The 18,201-nt window shown below is 40.0% G+C and overlaps 2 protein-coding genes across 3 annotated transcripts; both read right to left on the bottom strand.

Moving 5' to 3' along the window:
- Positions 1-2,968: 2,968 nt before the first annotated feature.
- LOC133247875 (protein HP-25 homolog 2) lies at positions 2,969-10,324 on the bottom strand. Of its 2 annotated transcripts, none has more exons than XM_061417242.1 (3): positions 10,195-10,324; positions 7,099-7,236; positions 2,969-5,587 (listed from the first exon to the last, which is right to left on the bottom strand). In XM_061417242.1, the coding sequence occupies exons 1-3, from the start codon at positions 10,235-10,237 to the stop codon at positions 5,121-5,123; spliced, it is 648 nt and encodes a 215-aa protein (XP_061273226.1). In that variant the 5' UTR covers positions 10,238-10,324; the 3' UTR covers positions 2,969-5,120. The 2 variants fall into 2 exon arrangements, with proteins under 2 accessions (XP_061273226.1, XP_061273224.1); XM_061417240.1 differs by having other exon boundaries at positions 2,969-5,569; positions 10,195-10,311.
- A 4,422-nt stretch (positions 10,325-14,746) lies between these two features.
- Positions 14,747-17,837, bottom strand: LOC133247874 (protein HP-25 homolog 1). Its single transcript, XM_061417239.1, has 3 exons — positions 17,675-17,837; positions 16,598-16,735; positions 14,747-15,400 (listed from the first exon to the last, which is right to left on the bottom strand). Exons 1-3 carry the CDS (start codon positions 17,715-17,717, stop codon positions 14,943-14,945), a joined length of 639 nt encoding a protein of 212 aa, XP_061273223.1. The 5' UTR covers positions 17,718-17,837; the 3' UTR covers positions 14,747-14,942.
- Positions 17,838-18,201: the final 364 nt, after the last annotated feature.

Genomic DNA, 18,201 nt, shown 5'->3' with positions numbered 1-18,201 from the left:
TTTGTTATATATACACCCACTTACTTTTTGGCTAGAAGGCTATCTTTTCAGATCTAAGGATTTTTTAAAAACAGTCTGTGTCCTTGGAAACTAATTAGAGGGCCCCTCAAGATTGATTTCTAAAGAGGAAAGCTTATAAATATTAATATATAATTATATATACGGTTTATATATATAATTATATATACGTAAAATTTCGTATACATATATATTCACACACATTCTGTATGTTTTAGGATCATATATGTGTTCCTGTATGATTGTTGCAATAAGTTAGTTTGTATCTGTGTTATTAAAATCTAAAAGTATAAGGTGCTAACTCTAATATACATAAATAAATACAAATGATATAAAAGTAAGTGCTAGGAAGTTGAGGGTAAAATTGGACTATTTTTTGGCAACATATCTAAAAGTAGGGGTTAGGATTATGTTTAGGGACAAACCTCTGAACTCCTCACGGCTCAGTTCACCTGCGGTTCATCCAAATGGGACGAAAGGGACTTAGAGCATCGGCCGCAGGGAACAGAAAGACAGTCTAAGTGGTCACGCTACTGAAATCATGTCCGTATTTCTTGTGAGACAAATGATGCGTATACTTTCTATTACACTGAAAGTAAACATTTAGCAGAGACGCATGGCCTGGTCAACATTTCCATACCCTAGAACCATGTTAGTGTTTAAACAAAAGGTCATTCATTCGGGATAGTAGAAGCTATGATGTTTTAATCTTTCCTTCTTCTCCCTCCCACCATTGTTAGTGTCAACTACAAATTGGCACTTGCCATAAGGATTAAATCATGTGCTGCTGCAGCTGCTGACCTTCAACAGCCCCTGAAAGGAGTTCAGGGTAGAAAACAGAAATGAGATACTCTGTGCTCAGGGAAAAACTGGCAGAACAGGTCTTCAGATAGTTAGATATTTTCCAGAGCCAATTTTTTGAGCCCAATTCTTGTGTCTTCTCATTTCTAGAAAGCACTAAAATCCTTCATGGTGACGACTGTTGTTCGGGACTAGCAAAAGCTTCACGAGACCAGCAGAAACTTTCTGGAAAAATATGTGCTTGATTCCATGTAGCCTCTCTTTACCAGAATCACATATATACTGACCTTCTCCCCGACCCTGACCCCACCTCTGTGGAGCTGAGGTGCTGTCTCCTGGCTGCAGTCCTCATTTTTGCCCCAAATAAAATTTAGCTCGCAACTCTCACATTGTGTATCTTTTAAGTCGACGTTCAGTTCAGTTCAGTTCATTCGCTCAGTCATGTCTGACTCTTTGCAACCCCATGAATCGCAGCATGCCAGGCCTCCCTGTCCATCACCAACTCCCGGAGTTCACTCAGACTCACCTGCATCAAGTCGGTGATGCCATCCAGCCATCTCATCCTCTGTCATCCGCTTCTCCTCCTGCCCTCGATCTTTCCCAGCATCAGGGTCTTTTCAAATGAATCAGCTCTTTGCATGAGGTGGCCAAAGTACTGGAGTTTCAGCTTTAGCATCATTCCTTCCAAAGAACACCCAGGACTGATCTCCTTTAGGATGGACTGGTTGGATCTCCTTGCAGTCCAAGGGACTCTCAAGAGTCTTCTCCAACATCACAATTCAAAAGTCGACATTAGTAAGTAGAAATTAGTAGTAAATGTTTCTTTCCCACTCATGGGAAAAGTTATACCCACCTTCACACCTTGGCTACACATGTGCATGTGGACATGTGTGCACGCACACACACACACACACACACATACTCACTGGAAGTCAGAAGTGGCAAGTGTCACTTTTGTGCTTTACATGTTTTTTCATCGGTATATAAAAATGCCTTCTAAAAATGGTGAGAAATTTATATTAAAAGGGTTTTAGATGGATAAAGTGCCTTGCTGATGTTCTTTACCATTAGTAGAGATTTCACATCCAGAAATAACTAAAACGTTTGAAAGAAAGAAAATACGCTGTTTCCGTCTTCCTTGCAATTTTTCAGAAATAACTAAAAAATATAGGTGAAACAATATGTCTTCTTTCAAAATATTCTTGGATATTATAGAGCACCAGGTAAATTAAGACACAAGCAGGTAAATCTATTTTATTGAGAGTGAAGGGCTTAGAGCATAGTAAGTACTTAATATATATAATTTTTCTTATATATAAATATATATAAATTTTATAAATAATTATAAAATTTTTATAAAATTTTATAAAATTATATAAATATATATAAATTTTCTTCTTGTTCTCTTTGCTGCTGCTGCTGCTGCTGCCGCCGCTAAGTTGCTTCAGTCGTGTCCGACTCTGTGTGACTCCATAGACAGCAGCCCACCAGGCTCTCCCATCGTTCTCCCTATCACTCTGTAAATATCTGTCTACTGAATAAATGCATGAATGGTTTGAGTGTAGACTAAATCACACTACAAGTTATGATTGGAACAAAGTCAATTTTTAGTAACAACAAAATAAGAAATCTGATTATAGCAAGTTAAACTTACCATGTGCTAACAACTGTGCTGTTTCTCTGCTCTCATTATTTCAAAAACTATTGAGCACCTAAAATGTGCTAGACACATGCGGGATTTTGAGATTACAATAAAGACCAAAATAAAAGCTAGTTTTTGATATCATGAAACTCACAGTTTAGCAGAGGGGAGAGACATTAGTCTGAGAATTTTTTAAAATGTAAGAATAAAGTGATGGGTGTTATTACAAAGTAGAAAATCATAATGTAAGAATGCATAAAAGGGGCCAGTTAGTTTATTATCAGTTCCTTTCTCAAGAAGCTATTTCTGAATTCTGACTGAGCACAAAAGATGTTGGTGGTTATGGAGATAAGTGACCTGGGAAGAGAGTTGAACAGTGCAAATGCCCTGTGGCAGTGTGGTCCAATGACCGTACATTATTTAAGGGACTAAAATTTCAGCGTAGCTGGAAACCAGTCACTAAGGAAAACTGTAGGAGGAAGAAAATATGGAGAGGTGTAAAGGAAATCATATTAATAATTTATTTCTTTATTGAGGTATCATTGACAAAATGAAGTTATTTCCAGATGCACAACATAATGATTCAATATTTGCATACATATTGTGAAATGATCACCATAGTAAGTCTACGTAACATCTGTTATCATACATAGCTACAGAATTTGTTTTCTTGTGACAAGAACTTTTAAGATTTACTCTCTTAGCAATTTTCAAATATACAATTACAATTTGAGTTTTATCCTAAGAAAAATGAGACGCCATGAAATGATTTTGATCAGAGATTAGTATGATAACCTTGTCTTTTGTGCAATGAGCATTCACTTCTGGGACGAGATAAATCCGATCAAAGAGGCACCAAGTGGAGGACTGGCCCACCAGTTAGCACAGTGACAGGTGAAGATGATGGTGTTGCTTGTAGGAATGTCATGATGGAAATTGATTTAGCTTGGTGACAGATTGGACTGTGGAGGTGACATGAAGGGAGGTAGGTGGCACTAATCAGTGGATGGTGATGTTCATGGGGAAAGGAAACAATGGAAATAGAAGAGGTGTTGGAGTAAGAAGCAGTCATGAACTCAGTTTTGGACACATCAATACGGCAACCCTGAGAATGCCTCTGTGTGCATCAGTGATCTCTGATCTCCTCTGGCAACACATTACAGAGATGTAATTCGTTCTCGTGTCTGTGTGTGAACTAGAGTGGGACCGTTAAGGTTAGAGATTATCTCTTAGCACAGTATAGAAGTTTAAGAGATGATGGAAAGGAAAGGGGGAAGAGTAAGGAGAGTGGATGGTAGGTGAAATCTCTAGGGGAGAGCAAGTCTGTAAAGGAAAAGAACAGGTTTATCAGGGCTGCATTTGGTTACATTTAACAGAAACCAGTCTGCATTGGCTTACTCAAATCAGGGATTGTTATTCTCATCTGTAAGTCTGGTGTGTCTGTGCAAGGACATTACCTGATCTGTTTCCTACTCCTTCAGTCTGCTTAGCAATACATGTCTTTTGTTCTCAGGTTTGCAAAACTGCTGCTTCAGCCACAGGCATTGCATCTTCCTAGGTGTGGGAGTGGGGGAGCGGTGATGGGTGAAAAGGGAAGAGTAGAGGGCAAAGGATAAAAATCCAAAGAAACAAGTCACTTGAGGATTTGTCTTTGAAAGAATCATCCAGGAAGCCCCGCCTGAGTATATTTCATTCTCCAGATGGTGTCACAGGTGACCCACGGTTTCAAAGAGGGTGAAGATCATGCCCTTAACTAGGTTCATTGACAACCCAAAGTTTGAGCTCTGTTAGAAATAAATTTAACAAGTGATAGAATGGGTACTGCATAGTGTCTGAGGAGTATTAAGCAACAAAATAATTCCTTTAATCTGTACCATTGGTCCTTGCTCAAACCATCTTCAAAGTATACTGCTGCTAAGTCACTTCAGTCGTGTCCGACTCTGTGTGACCCCAAAGACGGCAGCCCACCAGGCTCCCCCATCCCTGGGATTCTCCAGGCAAGAACACTGGAGTGGGTTGCCATTTCCTTCTCCAATGCTTGAAAGTGAAAAGTGAAAGTGAAGTCACTCCATCATGTCTGACTCTTCGCGATCCCATGGACTGCAGCCTACCAGGCTCCTCCGTCCATGGGGTTTTGCAGGCAAGAGTACTGGAGTGGGGTGCCATTGCTTTCTTCAATATGCATCAAATGCAAAATATGTACTTGGTAGACTGTAGTGTGACTTGAAGCAAATTTTCTTCATCTCTTTGGGATATTTTCTTTCCTAGCTATACTATAAATTGTGAAATTGAACTGGTGTCGAGGGCTGTGATCAAGACTATGTTTTTCCCTCTGGTGAAAAACTATCAGAAAAAAACAAAAGGCGGAATGACTTTCCTGGTTCCCCAGCCTCAACCAGCCCTTGTTTCCTGACCTACCCTCTTCCCAGAGTTCCTAGGATATAGCAGAATATATGAAATTTCATGGGCTTTCCATAAGAAATTGTTGACCAGTTAATGAATAATTAATCTTTACTGCTTTTTAGGGTTACATTCACATGGGTAAATTGGACGTTCTGAACGTAATTTATTCAATGATCACTGAAAAGTACTGGGGCAGGGAGGGAAGTTTGCTGGGAGGTTTAGGACCACTTGAGGAATTCAAGGGTGCCATTACCCCTTAGCCAGGATAATTTCCATAGAGCAAATACCCAAAGAACATACTTTGAATTGGTCCTTTCTCAGTCTCTGTTGTGTCTAGCTTGGATTCCAGCCAGACTCTGTCTCCCAATGTCAGCTGCAAGACGACATTTCCAGAAAGATGCCTATAATTGTCCTTGGCCTTGGACTCCTTCTCCAGGATTTGAGTGTCATTCTTCATGAGCCCTAGCTTCACAGCATGCTGGAATAGCTCTATGTCAAAGCCAAAGTGGTACACGCCAGGGATGGTGCAGGTGAACACTCCCGTGGTAAGATTGAAGTGGTCCTGGTCATTATGCAGGGCTTCCTTGAAGACAATGGGCTGGGAGGGGGCTGGGAGGGGATCATTCATCTTCACTGCAAAGGCAGATTTAGGGGGAGACAAGCAACTCTCAGTGTCTCCCGGAATCCCAGTTGGTCCTCGCAATCCTGGAGGGCCTGGGGGCCCTAAACATCAAAGTAAACAGAAGGAAGGTAGAGGAGATGTGAAGTTCATACATTTCACAGTCCATAAATGTCTTTCCACACCACCCCTCCTACTAACTTACACTCTCCCTTCAAGGATCACCTTACACATCCTTTTCCCAGAAAGTGTCTCCTCTCTGTCATTACAGTGGCAGAATCCAGCATTTACTTTGATTGTAGCATTTGCTTACACTGAAGAGTCATCTCTCCCATTAAATACCTATTTTATTTCCTTAAATAGATGATGAGCCAGTGCCCTACCTAATTTTGTTCCTAAAACACGATCATATGATATCCAAGGTCCAGATGATAGGCATAGTATATTTTTGGAAGCAGTGATTGAATAAATAATTGCTTTACTTGCCCTTTCAATTCATTTCATAGGTATGATGTTTTTATTATCACAAATGCTAAGTAGTAGGAGTACTCAGGGAAGACACTGACACAGGGAACTCTAGGAATTGTAGCATTCCAGAGATAAAAAGGGGTATTAGAGCAATGATTCCCCGGCTGGACTGTGCACAACAGTCAGCTGTGGAACCTGTGAATAGTAGTGTCTTAGTTAATAATACGTGACCATCTGAATTGGAATTTCAAGGGGATAAAACCTGGAACCTGAATATTAACCAATGTCCACAGATGATTTAAAGGCAGTCAGGTTAAGGAATCAATGATGCTAGATCACTCTGGTGAATAATTTCCAGTGAGATTGAGATGGCAAAGTAAGTTCTCAGAATTGACTCAAGAGCATAATGCCTTATTCTCAGTTGTTTTCTACAATACAATTTTGCCCTTGAGTTTGCAGGAAACTCAACAGTATTCCAGTGTGAATCAAGGGTGAACACAGAGTAATTGTGGACTTCCCTGGTAGCGCAGCTGGTAAAGTATCCATCCACCTGTAATTCAGAAGACCCCAGTTCAATTCCTGGATTGGGAAGTTCCCCTGGAGAAGGGATAGGCTACCCACTCTAGTATACTTGGGCTTCCCTGGTGGCTCAGATGGTAAAGAAGCTGCCTGCCATGTGGGAGACCTGGGTTTGGTCCCTGGGTTGGGAAGATCCCCTGGAGGAAGGCATGGCAACCCACTCCAGTATTCTTGCCTGGAGAATCCCCATGTACAGAAGAGCCTGGTGGGCTATAGTCCATGAGGTTGCAAAGAGTTGGACATGAATGAGCAAGTAAGCACAGCACAGAGTAACTATGCCATATTAAAGAGTGCACCAATATAATGTCTGAACTGTCATTTAGGTTCACATGGTGGCTTCTTCAGAACCCATCCCTGAAGTTTTTCTGGGGTAAAAACCTCATCATCTGCTTTAAGACTCTAGGTGTGTAGATGGGCGGGGAAGTGGGAGACCTTGGTGATTTCCCTCCAAAAACCATTATCTCTATAGTTACTGACCATCAGAAGCATCTGGATATTTCCTTGAGCTTATAGATATTTCAGTCAGAAAAAAGTGACCAATGCAATGTGAAGAAAAATGTTTTCTCACCTGGAGGGCCGGGAGGGCCAGGAAGGCCGGGAGGGCCAGGAAGGCCGGGAGGTCCTTGAGAATCACAGGACTCGGTAACTGGTACAGAAGTGGCGTCAGCCATGACTGATAGAACAGACAAAGCTAAAATCCAGACATCTAGAACAGGGGGTCAAACGGATAAATATTCACATAAGTTGAAAGATGGTGCTGCTTCTCTTGAAAGATTATGTTCCCAACACTGTCTAGGCAGCCAGGTCTCCCAATGTCAAGAAATAACTGTGAACTCGGTCATAAAGAGAGACTTCCCCCCACTTTCCTTCTTTTTTTTTTTTAAAGTCTTTATTGAATTTACAATATTGCTTCTGTTTTATGTCTTGGTTTTTTCGGCTGAGAGGCATGTGGGATCTTAGCTCCCCAAGTAGGGATTGAAACCACAACCCCTGCATTGGAAGAAGTTTTAACCACTAGACTGCCAAGGAAATCTGCCCCCGCTGCCCGCCTTCCTACTTAATGGGGTGCAATCAGGGCCAAAGATAATCTACAGTTTCCTTGTATTTGCTGTTAATATTCTTACTGAAACGTGAACTTCTGATGACCTAGAGGTTTTCTCTAGGACACTCAAACATCCAGTGTCTTTCCCTCTCTTGTCTCTTTAAGTAAATAGTCTTGTGGTATTATCCTTATGACAGCTAGGCACCTGCAGCCCTTAACAATTAAGCATGGTGTTTCCTCAAAAACAAGTCAACTGGGGGTTTCATTTATTGATTCTACACTGCTTACTAAATGTTTTCCGTGTATCTGCATGGTAAACTTCTTTTCATCCTTAAAAAACAGTTAGGGTTCAAGACAGGGGGACATATGTATACTTATGGCTGATTCAGGTTGTATGACAGAAAACAACAAAATACAGTAAAGCAATTATCCTCCAATTAAAAAAAAATAAATTTTTTTAAAAAATTCAGAGTTCACTCATCTTGGGATATCCTCCATGATTTCCTCAAAGGGAACTAATCGTTGTATTTTAAAATGCACAGAAAGAGAAGCTGTCAAGTGAACAGGTGATGATGAACAAATTTATGCCACACAGTGGAATAACTTTCAATTATTTCCAAAGACCTTAGCTTGATCCGGAAGTGTTGAAACACAAGATGGTCATTGGAAATGATGTTGTTGGGTGTTTCTTTTTTTTTAATCAGTAAAAAAGTATCACATTTCATTTTATAATGGTATATATGGTTATGTAAAATATATTCCAGGCCTAAGTGACAAAAATAATTGGTAAATAGACATATATCATAGCAAAATAAAAATCAGATCTTGAGAAATTTAGTTTCTCTGAATATCTCTTTCCAAACTGTGACATAGAGATAATAAGCGTTGTGGTGAGAATCAGTGACAAATAAAGCATGTAATGCACTGTTGGCTGTAAAGAAAATGCTCAACCAGTAACTGAAAATATATGAACATGTAGGACTTTCATTGAATGACACCCCTTTACCTGCCTGAATTAAGCAGTGGTATTACAGCATAGACATGAGAAGAAAATCTGTTAAGATAGGTGCCTCTGTTTATGGGTTAGCATATGTACAAAGAAAAATTATCCTAGAAAACTGAAATTCATCTCATCAATGAAACACTGATGAAGTAACTTTTGTTAAGTATACACATCCAAGTGTTAACATTTCAACAGGTAAAATACACTAAAAAAAAAACCAACAAAAACCCAGCTCTTTGTTGAGATATAGTTTGTATACCATGAAACTCTCATTTTAAGTGCAAAATTTAATGATTTTAAACAAATTCCCACAGTTGTGTATCCACCACCACCATCCAATTTTAGAAGATCCCCATCATCCTCAAAAGACCTCAGGTGCCTATTTGCAATCACTCCCCCATTTCTACTTCTAGCTCTAGGCAACTCCCTTCCAAAGGCAAGCAAACAATCATCAATTTTCTGCAGCAAAGCTGACTTTCATTTATGATTTTTTTGAAGCTTCAAGTAAAAAGGAAGAAAAGTCAACGAAGACAACAATTACACTCATTTTTTAACGTGTTTTCCGAAGTCATTCAGAGAGAGAAAGTGAAAGTGAAGTCGCTCAGGCATGTCCAACTCTTTGCGACCCCATGGACTATAGCCTACCAGGCTTCTCCGTCCATGGGATTTTCCAGGCAAGGGTACTGGAGTGGGTTACTATTTCCTTCTCCAGGGGATCTTTCTGACCCACAGATGGAACCCAGGTTTCCTGCATTGCAGGCAGACGCTTTACCCTCTGAGCCACCAGGGAAGCCCTTCAGAGAGAGAGGGGAATTCAAATCCTAGCCGCCTAAGTACGTCCCTTTCGTGGAATGTGTCCCAGGTCACCTTCTGTTCCCTGTGCTTAATATTCAGAATGGTGCAATAAATAGCACCTTCCTTGTTAAGTGGTTGTGAGGCTTAAAGAAATGAGGTATGAAAAGGGTCTAGCACCATATATGAACGCTAAGGTGTGGTTCTTGAATATGTTCCTCCCACTCTTCTGACCTTCCTCTGAGTATACTATGCTGATTTCCCAACAAGGAAGGTTACCCCTCAAAGTGTTGGTGGTCACTAATATGACAACCCAGAACATTCATCAAAGCAGTTCTACGATGGACATACAAAAATTGTCTATGGTGTCTACATATGTGTCTTTCACGTCTCTGATCCCCTTTTCTTGACAACTTGTGAAATGGGGAAGAGCTTGATATTGTATTTATCAATGTAGAGAAGGGAAACAGAAACACACATTCCACAGTCAAATACATGAAATTTTTGCATTATCTCTCCTTCTGTTTACTTTATATCATAAGTCCCTTGTGCTGCTAATTTGCTATTAATTAGGGCTATTTACAAATTGATAACATAAGCTTCGGTCCAAACCTAAGGGGGGTGGAAATGGAAGTTTCCATTTATATTTGCTGTATCTGATTGGAAATACTGATATGAAATCTATCCTTTTGTCCTGTGTTGTGGCAAAATTGTATCTCAGAATTATTATGATCATAAAACAGATCACAAGTGTTGGCAGGAGACAGTCCTTCGGGTAGTTCTTTGTAACAACATATGGAATCCAATTCTCTAGTGATTACACTTACCTACACACACCATAGAGAGAGATTGTCCTCCTCTCCCAGGCATCCTGATGCAAAGATGGAAGTTGTTGTAAGGGGTATGTCTTCAGCTGCTCTGTTCCTCTTTCACTTGTTTGCCTTTCAAAGGTATGAGGAAGATGTTCTAATAAATCAATATTCTTTAATATTTAATTTTTTGCCTGTCTGAGGCCAATGACCTCAGTTGGCTTTTAACCAGAGTGAAGTTGTGCCAGCTGATGTTCCGACAGAAGCTCTATGTGTTATTTGTACCCTCTTTTTCTTTTATGAACTTCTGGAATAATTGAGAATTTAAAACATTTTATTGATTTATTTATTTAGGTGTTAGGCCTTTTGTATTTTTCCATACACATATGCATATAACTTTTCTATTTAGTTTTGCTTTTTTTCAAGTTTCTATTGTTTGTATGTAGTATTGCATATACATATGGATATCCTGTTGGAGAAGGAAATGGCAACCCACTCCAATATTCTTGCCTGGAGAATCCCATGGACAAAGGAGCCTTGTGGACTACAGTCTATGGGGTCACAAGAGTCAGACACAACTTAGCAACTAAACCACCACCACCACCATGAATAGCCTATGCTTAATATAACTATTTCCTATTGAAGAGCATGTACACTGGTTATAGAGGCTCTTTAAACTTTTACTTATTTTTAATCTAATGAAAGATTCTCTAGATTCTATCAGATCAGATCAGATCAGTCGCTTAGTCGTGTCCGACTCTTTGCGACCCCAAGAATCGCAGCATGCCAGGCCTAGATTCTATAGTGCTTTACATTTTTCAAAAGTTTCACACACATGATTTCATATAATCCCATAATAACCCTTTCCTTTTTCTTAACCCCCTTCCCTCTCTCCACTGGTAACCACTAGTTTGTTGTCTGTATCTGTGAGTTTGCTTTTTTATCCACTAGTTGGTTGTATTTTTTAGATTCCACATAAAAGTGATATCATACAGCATTTGTCTTTCTCTGTAATGCCCTCCAAGTCACTCCATGTTGCTGCAAATGACAAAATTTCACTCTCTTTTATGGTTGGGTAGTATTCCTTATACAAATTATATATATATACATTTTCTTTCTCTCCACTATTGGGTTATTATCTATACCTTTGGTTTTATTGTTTTTTTTTTAGTATGATTTTTGTAACGTTTAGCATATATATTTTCAACTTATCATAGGCTGACTCCTCAGATTTGTATCCATGAAATTTCATTTCCCAAAGATCAGGAAAAGGTAGGTACATTTGCCCTCACTCTTTTTCAACATAGGACTAGATGTTGTAGCCTTTGTAATAAACAGTTACAGGAGATAAAAGACATGCCATTCGGGAAACAAAAGAAATAAACCTGCCCCAATTGTCTATGTTAAAATTTCAAGGACTCTACAAGAGAAACTTCTAGCACTAATTAGTGAGTTACACAAGGTAACACAAGGTTAAAGGTGAGTTACACAAGATTAAAGGAGACAAGGTCAGCACACACGCAAAAATCGATCATATTTCTATTTACTATCAGTGAACTGATTGCAAATAGAAATGAAAAACACAATACCATATATTATAGCTCTGATGAAATGAAATACTTGTGTAAAAGTCTAATAAGACATGTACAGGATATGTATGCTAAAAGCTACAACCAGCAATCCCACTCCTGGGTATTTATCCTGGAGAAATGAAAATGCATATTTCTGTAAAAACCTGTGCATAAATATTTCAGATAGTTTTATTTGTTATAGCCCCAAACCAATGAGTCACTGTTCATGAATGGATGAACAAGCTGTGGTACATAATATGAAAAATATTAGGGAACAATGTCTTTTGGAGGGAAGGAAATGGTGAAAACTTCATCATATGGATTGACTCATTCCTTTGCAGGATGGAAAGAACCTACGTGACATATTACCTCATTGGTGCTGACAAGAAAATTCCAAACTGGTTGATTAAGATTACATTTTGAAGGAAGATCAAAACTACAATTAAGTTAGGTATTAAATCTAAGTTTGGTATCATGAGCTTTAGCACAAGTGATACCATTTTGGATCTGTGATTCTTCTATTAAATGGATCTTATGTTCATTAAGGAGATCCAACCAGTCCATTCTGAAGGAGATCAGCCCTGGGATTTCTTTGGAAGGAATGATGCTAAAGCTGAAACTCCAATACTTTGGCCACCTCATGCGAAGAGTTGACTCATTGGAAAAGACTCTGATGCTGGGAGGGATTGGGGGCAGGAGGAGAAGGGGACGACAGAGGATGAGATGGCTGTATGGCATCACTGACTCGATGGATGTGAGTCTGAGTGAACTCTGGGAGTTGGTGATGGACAGGGAGGCCTGGCGAGCTGCGATTCATGGGCTCGCAAAGAGTCGGACACGACTGAGTGACTGAAATGAATGTTCATTAAACTGAGTCTCAATCACAAAGTCACCCTAATATCCATCAGCCGAAGAGTAGATAAATGGTGTAGATTAGATAAATAGAGTAGATAAAAGAGTAGACAAATAGATAAATGGTGGCATATTTGTAATGGAAGACTACATTTCCATTCAATGAAACATTTTGGATGGATTTCACAGACATAATGATGAGTGAGAAAAGACTAGACACAAAACATTTTATATTGGATTATATCATTTATACAAAATACAGGTATAGGCAAAGATGACAGCTTCCCAGGTAGTTCAGTGATAAAGAATCCATCTGCCAATACAGGAGATGCAGGAGATGCGGGTTCAATCCTTGGGTTGAAAAGATCCCCTGGAGGAGGAAATGGCAACCCATTCCAGTATTCTTGCCAGGACAATCCCATGGACAGAGGAGCTTCAAAGTCTACTGTCAATGGGGTCGCAAAGAGTTGGACACGTCTGAGCAACTGAGAGGGAGCATCAGTTCAGTTCAGTTGCTTAGTTGTGTGCAACTCCTTGCAACCCCATGGGCTGCAGCAGGCCAGGCCTCCCTGTCCATTACCAACTCCCAGAGCTTGCTCAAACTCTAGGATGCCATCCAACCATCTCATCCTCTGTTGTCCCCTTCTCCTGCACTCCTGAGCATAAGCATAGGCAAAGATAATTGATAAATGATGCCAACAGTCAGAAAAATAGATTCAATGATGCAGATGTGATTGTGGATGGGAAAGGCACCAAGGAGACTTCTGGGATGACAGAAATGTTCTATGTATCAATCTGGATGATGGGTCCATGCTTGTATGCATATAAAATTAAACAGTTTACTTTAGATTTGTGTTTTACTGTATTTAAGTTATACTTCAATAATAAAAAGAAACCTGTCAATATTCTTTTGTTTTTTTAAATACTAATTCATGTATTTGGCACCGGGTCTTAGTTGTGGCATACGAGATGGTTAGTTGCAGCATGTGGGATCTAGTTTCCTGAACAGGATTTGAATACAGTGCCCCTTTATTGGGAGTGCAGAGCAGAGTCTTAGCCACTGGACCACCAGGAAAGTCCCCAATATTCTTTTAAAAGTCTAGTCATCAGTAGCATAAAGATGACTTATGTCAGTGTACAAAAAACATTGTTACTTTTATCCTCCTATTCAACCATGGATTATGTGGCTTTGATTCAATGCCTGGAAGATGGTTGTTGCAGCTGTAAGAACTGCATCTTCATTCCTTATAGAAGAAAAGGAGAAAGCAAAGGGCAGAGATCAAAGGCCAAAAACATAAGCCAGTTGAGTCAAATCCCTTTTAAATAAGACTCCTGTAAGTACCATGCATTTACGTCTCACCAGGAAGGATAGTGTTTTTTTGTGGCCACCCTGAATGCAATAGCAGCTGGTAAAATTACTTTTTTTTTTTTAAACTGGGTTCATTGAGGCAATGTGAACAAAATTAGCTAAAATAGAAACTGGTAGAAGGGATATTGGGTAAGTAAGTAAGTAGCAGTTTCAAGTAAATTAATTATTAATCTGAAAACTATGAAGCCACAGAAATTCCTTCACTTCCATCTTTGACCCTCTGCCTTATGCACTATCACTCATCCAATTATCTTTAGGGCGATCATTTGATGGGAAGCATCTTCATTTGGTATTTTAAGCAAACTTGCTATCTCTGCCAGAGATATTTACTTGTATATTTACATCCTTAATTCCCAAAATGGATTTGAGAGTTTCAGTGAGGTTTTTGTCCCCTGGGGGTGAGGTGGGGTGTTGTTGAGTTGTTAAGTCATGATCCAATTCTGTGATCCCAAGCACTGTAGCCCATCAGGCTCTTCTGTCCCTGGGATTCCCCAGGCAAGAATACTGGAGTGGGTTGCCATTTCCTTCTCCAGGGGATCTTACTGACCCAGGGATCAAACGATCAAACCCACAGTTCCTGCCTTGGCAGGGGGATTCTTTACCTACCATTGAGCCACCAGGGAGGAGGGGTGGGGGTAAGCAAAACACGAGCTGAATGGGGGTTTTCCTGGTGTGTTTAACAGCAACCTGGCTGGCCAGCCTCCTACCTCACTTTGTTTTTTCACCCACTTTGTGCCACCCAGGATCTTGAAATTTGGGAATCACAAGAAAATATTGATAAATTGATGAACCATGCATCTTTATTGGTCTCAGCAATTGGTAGTACATTCATTTTGTCCAAGTTGGCCATTACTGTTTTAGTGATTTGTTCATCATTTAACAGTTCTAGATGAAACATTTGGGATGTAGGAAGCTTCTTTTCTTAAATTCAGAGTTACTTGAGGGAGAGAATCATGCAGTTACCCCTAGCTGTCTTAATTTCCATTGAGCAAAAACCCATAAAATACAGCGTGAGTAGTTCCTTTTTCAGATTCTTCTCTGTCCAGCTTAGACTCCAGCCAGACCCTGTCCCCTTTCTCCAGCTCCAAGACGGAACTTCCAGAAGCCTGCTCGTGGCTATCCCCAGCTTCTGCTCGCTTGTCCCGCATCTGGATGCCATTCCGCATTAGACCCACCTTGACAGCACTCTGAAACAACTCAATGTCAAAGCCAAAGTGGTACACACCAGGGACGCTGCAGTTGAACACACCAGTGGCGGGGTCGAAGTGGCCCTGATGATTGTACAGAACTTCCTGGAAGACAATGGGCTGGGAGGGTCCTGGGAAAGGCCCACTCAGCTTGACGGAAAAGGCAGACTGAGGCAGGGGTGGGCACTTCTCAACCAGTCCAGGAAGCCCAGGTCTCCCTGTTAGTCCTGGCATACCTATGGGTCCTAGATTCCAAAATAAACAGAAAATAGAATGATATCATTTAAGGTTTTGTGTTTTGCATAGTAAATGAATTACTTCTCCTTTCTATGCTTCTTGCCCTTCCAACTACTTTCTTCTCACTGGTCAGAGCCTAGCTCAAGCATCACTGCTTCCAGAAGGCTCGCCTCTCTCCTCTAGATTTGGAAAAGTTCTGTCTCCTTGTACCACATCTGGTATTCATTGTTCCCATAGTTATAAAGAATTACCACAAAGAATTATAATCCTCCCCTTAAGTGACGGCCTCATCCAAACTGGGAACAAGAGTCGTACTTAAGTTTCTTCCTAAATGTCATACTCAGCATCATTTATAAAATTAGCACTCAAAATATGTTCAGTACGTGAGTAATTGAATGAATAAGTATATGAATGGGTCTTTAGACATGTTCTGCCATGTCTTTTCTTTACTATAAGGCTGAGTATTAAGGATCATTATTGGAAGTTACCCAGATAAATCTAAGGATCACACTATGGCAGGACTAAATGGAAATTCTGAACAGGGGTATCCAAACATGCCTGTTTATCAGAACAGCTATGGAATGCCATCCAACCAGAGTCCCCCAGTCACTCAGGGCTAGTCTACACTGCAGGCTTCTAGAGGACTCTCTGAGGATGGAGACTAGGAACCTACATGTTTAACAAGTCTGGGAGTGATTCTGATGCTCAACCAGATTTCAAAACCATTGCTTTAGAAGTTGAATACAAGTCTTCAAAGCGGATGGGATCTCCATGGGAGCTTAACCAAATGTACTTCTCAGCAGATGACAAGGGAACAGGATGTCAAAGTATCTGCTGTTTCATATGCCTGTGGTATCACTGGACGAATCTCAGCTTACACCTGCCCCATGTGATGCCAACATAAGTGCTCTACACTTCTAGAGATGGGGCTGTATTCCTATGTCTCAACTTGCACTGCACACCCAGTGTGTCTGAACAGCTGTTTGAGCATACAGATTTCTTGGGAGTTGGAGGCTGTCTTAGTAGATGAATCTTAGGATTCTACAGAATTGAGAAAAAGAGGCCATAGTCATTCGTTATCAAAAAATGACTTATCTCAATGATCAATATTCTCATCAGATCACCTGGAAGATTTCACTGAATCTATGAACACTGAAACCAAAGAGACACTCTGGAGGCTAAGAGAGCCATTAAATTTTTTTTACCTGTATAACCAGGTGGCCCTGGAAGACCACTGAGTCCCGGAGGTCCTCGGGCTCCACGAGGTCCACACAGCTCAGAGTCTGCTGAAGACTTGACATTGGCCACAAGTAAGAGGACAAACTGAGCTAAAATCCAGAAACCTGGATCAGAAGAAAAATCAATGAAGTTTCAGATAGGTTGGGAGATGGATCAGACTCTCTTAAAGATATTGTGCTACAAATTTTGTCAACTGGCTGGATGGTTTTGCCATTCCAAGAAACTGATATTATTTCGATCTTTAGTTCCATGAAGTACTACATGCACCAATGCTGTGATTTATCCAGACAATATCAGGAAGCACTTTGAACTGAGATACTTTCACGTTGAACACAATGAAATTTTTAAAAAAATCTTCTAATTTATGCTATATGAAATAATGCTGCTCTTCAATCTTATGCAAACCTCTCATGGACTCAGAGCCTCCTGCCATCTGTTTAGCAGTGATCTTTAAACAATTGGTGAGAGTAATCTCACCAGAAGATATATAAGGAGTAGCTGTTTGTTGGTGAATGAATCGACAAATACCAAAGACTGAATCAGCCAACTACTACTTCCCACTACCCTAAACCTTCTACTTAGTGCAGTAGCCTTCATTCCACATTGAAGTATCAAGCTGATAAGATCAATATGCTTGCATTATACTTGCTCCTATTAATGCACTTGTTATATTGTCCCCTTTATGACACATTGAACCTTCTACCCCTGGTCCATGGCCTGGGGGTTGGAGATCCCTGATTTATGTCATAATGACCTTGATTTAATTTGAATGATTTGATATTGATTTCATAATGAAAGCAAAGGTCTTGCCCTGTCCCCCGTTAGCTTCTATTCCTTATACTCCCTTTGCAATATCCAATTGGCAAATTTGAAAAAGTGTCTTTATTTTTGTCCAGCATTATAGGCAGCTGCCTTCCAGAGATGTTCTAATTTTTAAAAAATAATATAAATCACATGCTGGGAGACTAAAGTGCTTTAGAAAGTGCTATCTACCAGTGCAATGGGTTAATTTAATTACTGTATATATTAATAAGAAAACTTACCTGCAATGTTCATGGACCCGACTCTTCTCCTTCCCCCAGGCATTGAAGCGCTTTCGTTGACCACCTCCTCACCTGTCCTATAACTTGATCACCTGCTTGTTTTTGAAAGTTTATGGTAGATGACTTAATAGATTGTTTTTTTCTCAGTATTTGATTTTCTGGTCTCCTGAAGCTGAAGTCAAAGTTAATTTTTAACCAGATCAGTCAAACATTTAAATATGCCAGGAAAGCTCACAAATTGACATTCAAAGTGAAATATTTCTGTCCACCCATATCTGGAAGTCATCTCTTCTTGTGATGGCCAAGCCTGGGACTATTAAGCTGATGAACTTTGTTTGTTAGAGATGAACCCATCTCTGACTCTTCCAGGATAACAGAAATATGAGAGATGGACTATTATCCCATTTCCTCTAGTCTAAATCCATAATTTTATAGACTGTGATACTAGCCCAGGGCAGGAAGTGATTTAGTGGATAAAACTGGAGCTAAATATAGAATAATAAACACTTTTCTCCTACTTTAGAGCC

The sequence above is a fragment of the Bos javanicus genome, chromosome 5 (genome assembly GCF_032452875.1).
Source record: "Bos javanicus breed banteng chromosome 5, ARS-OSU_banteng_1.0, whole genome shotgun sequence".
Classification (NCBI taxonomy): Eukaryota; Metazoa; Chordata; class Mammalia; order Artiodactyla; family Bovidae; genus Bos; species Bos javanicus.
Note: the sequence above shows the minus strand (reverse complement) of the source record. Positions and strands in the feature narration are given on the sequence as shown.

Excerpts from the sequence above, each read along its gene's own strand:
- LOC133247875 (XM_061417242.1), bottom strand. The coding sequence starts at position 10,237 with ATGCCTGGGAGAGGAGGACAATCTCTCTCTATGGTGTGTGTAG. Across the intron at positions 7,237-10,194 it reads TCTCTCTATGGTGTGTGTAG|ATGTCTGGATTTTAGCTTTG; the intron begins GTAAGTGTAATC and ends CCCCTGTTCTAG. Across the intron at positions 5,588-7,098 it reads TGGCCCTCCCGGCCCTCCAG|GGCCCCCAGGCCCTCCAGGA; the intron begins GTGAGAAAACAT and ends TTTGATGTTTAG.
- LOC133247874 (XM_061417239.1), bottom strand. The coding sequence starts at position 17,717 with ATGCCTGGGGGAAGGAGAAGAGTCGGGTCCATGAACATTGCAG. Across the intron at positions 16,736-17,674 it reads CGGGTCCATGAACATTGCAG|GTTTCTGGATTTTAGCTCAG; the intron begins GTAAGTTTTCTT and ends CTTCTGATCCAG. Across the intron at positions 15,401-16,597 it reads AGGGCCACCTGGTTATACAG|GACCCATAGGTATGCCAGGA; the intron begins GTAAAAAAAATT and ends TTTGGAATCTAG.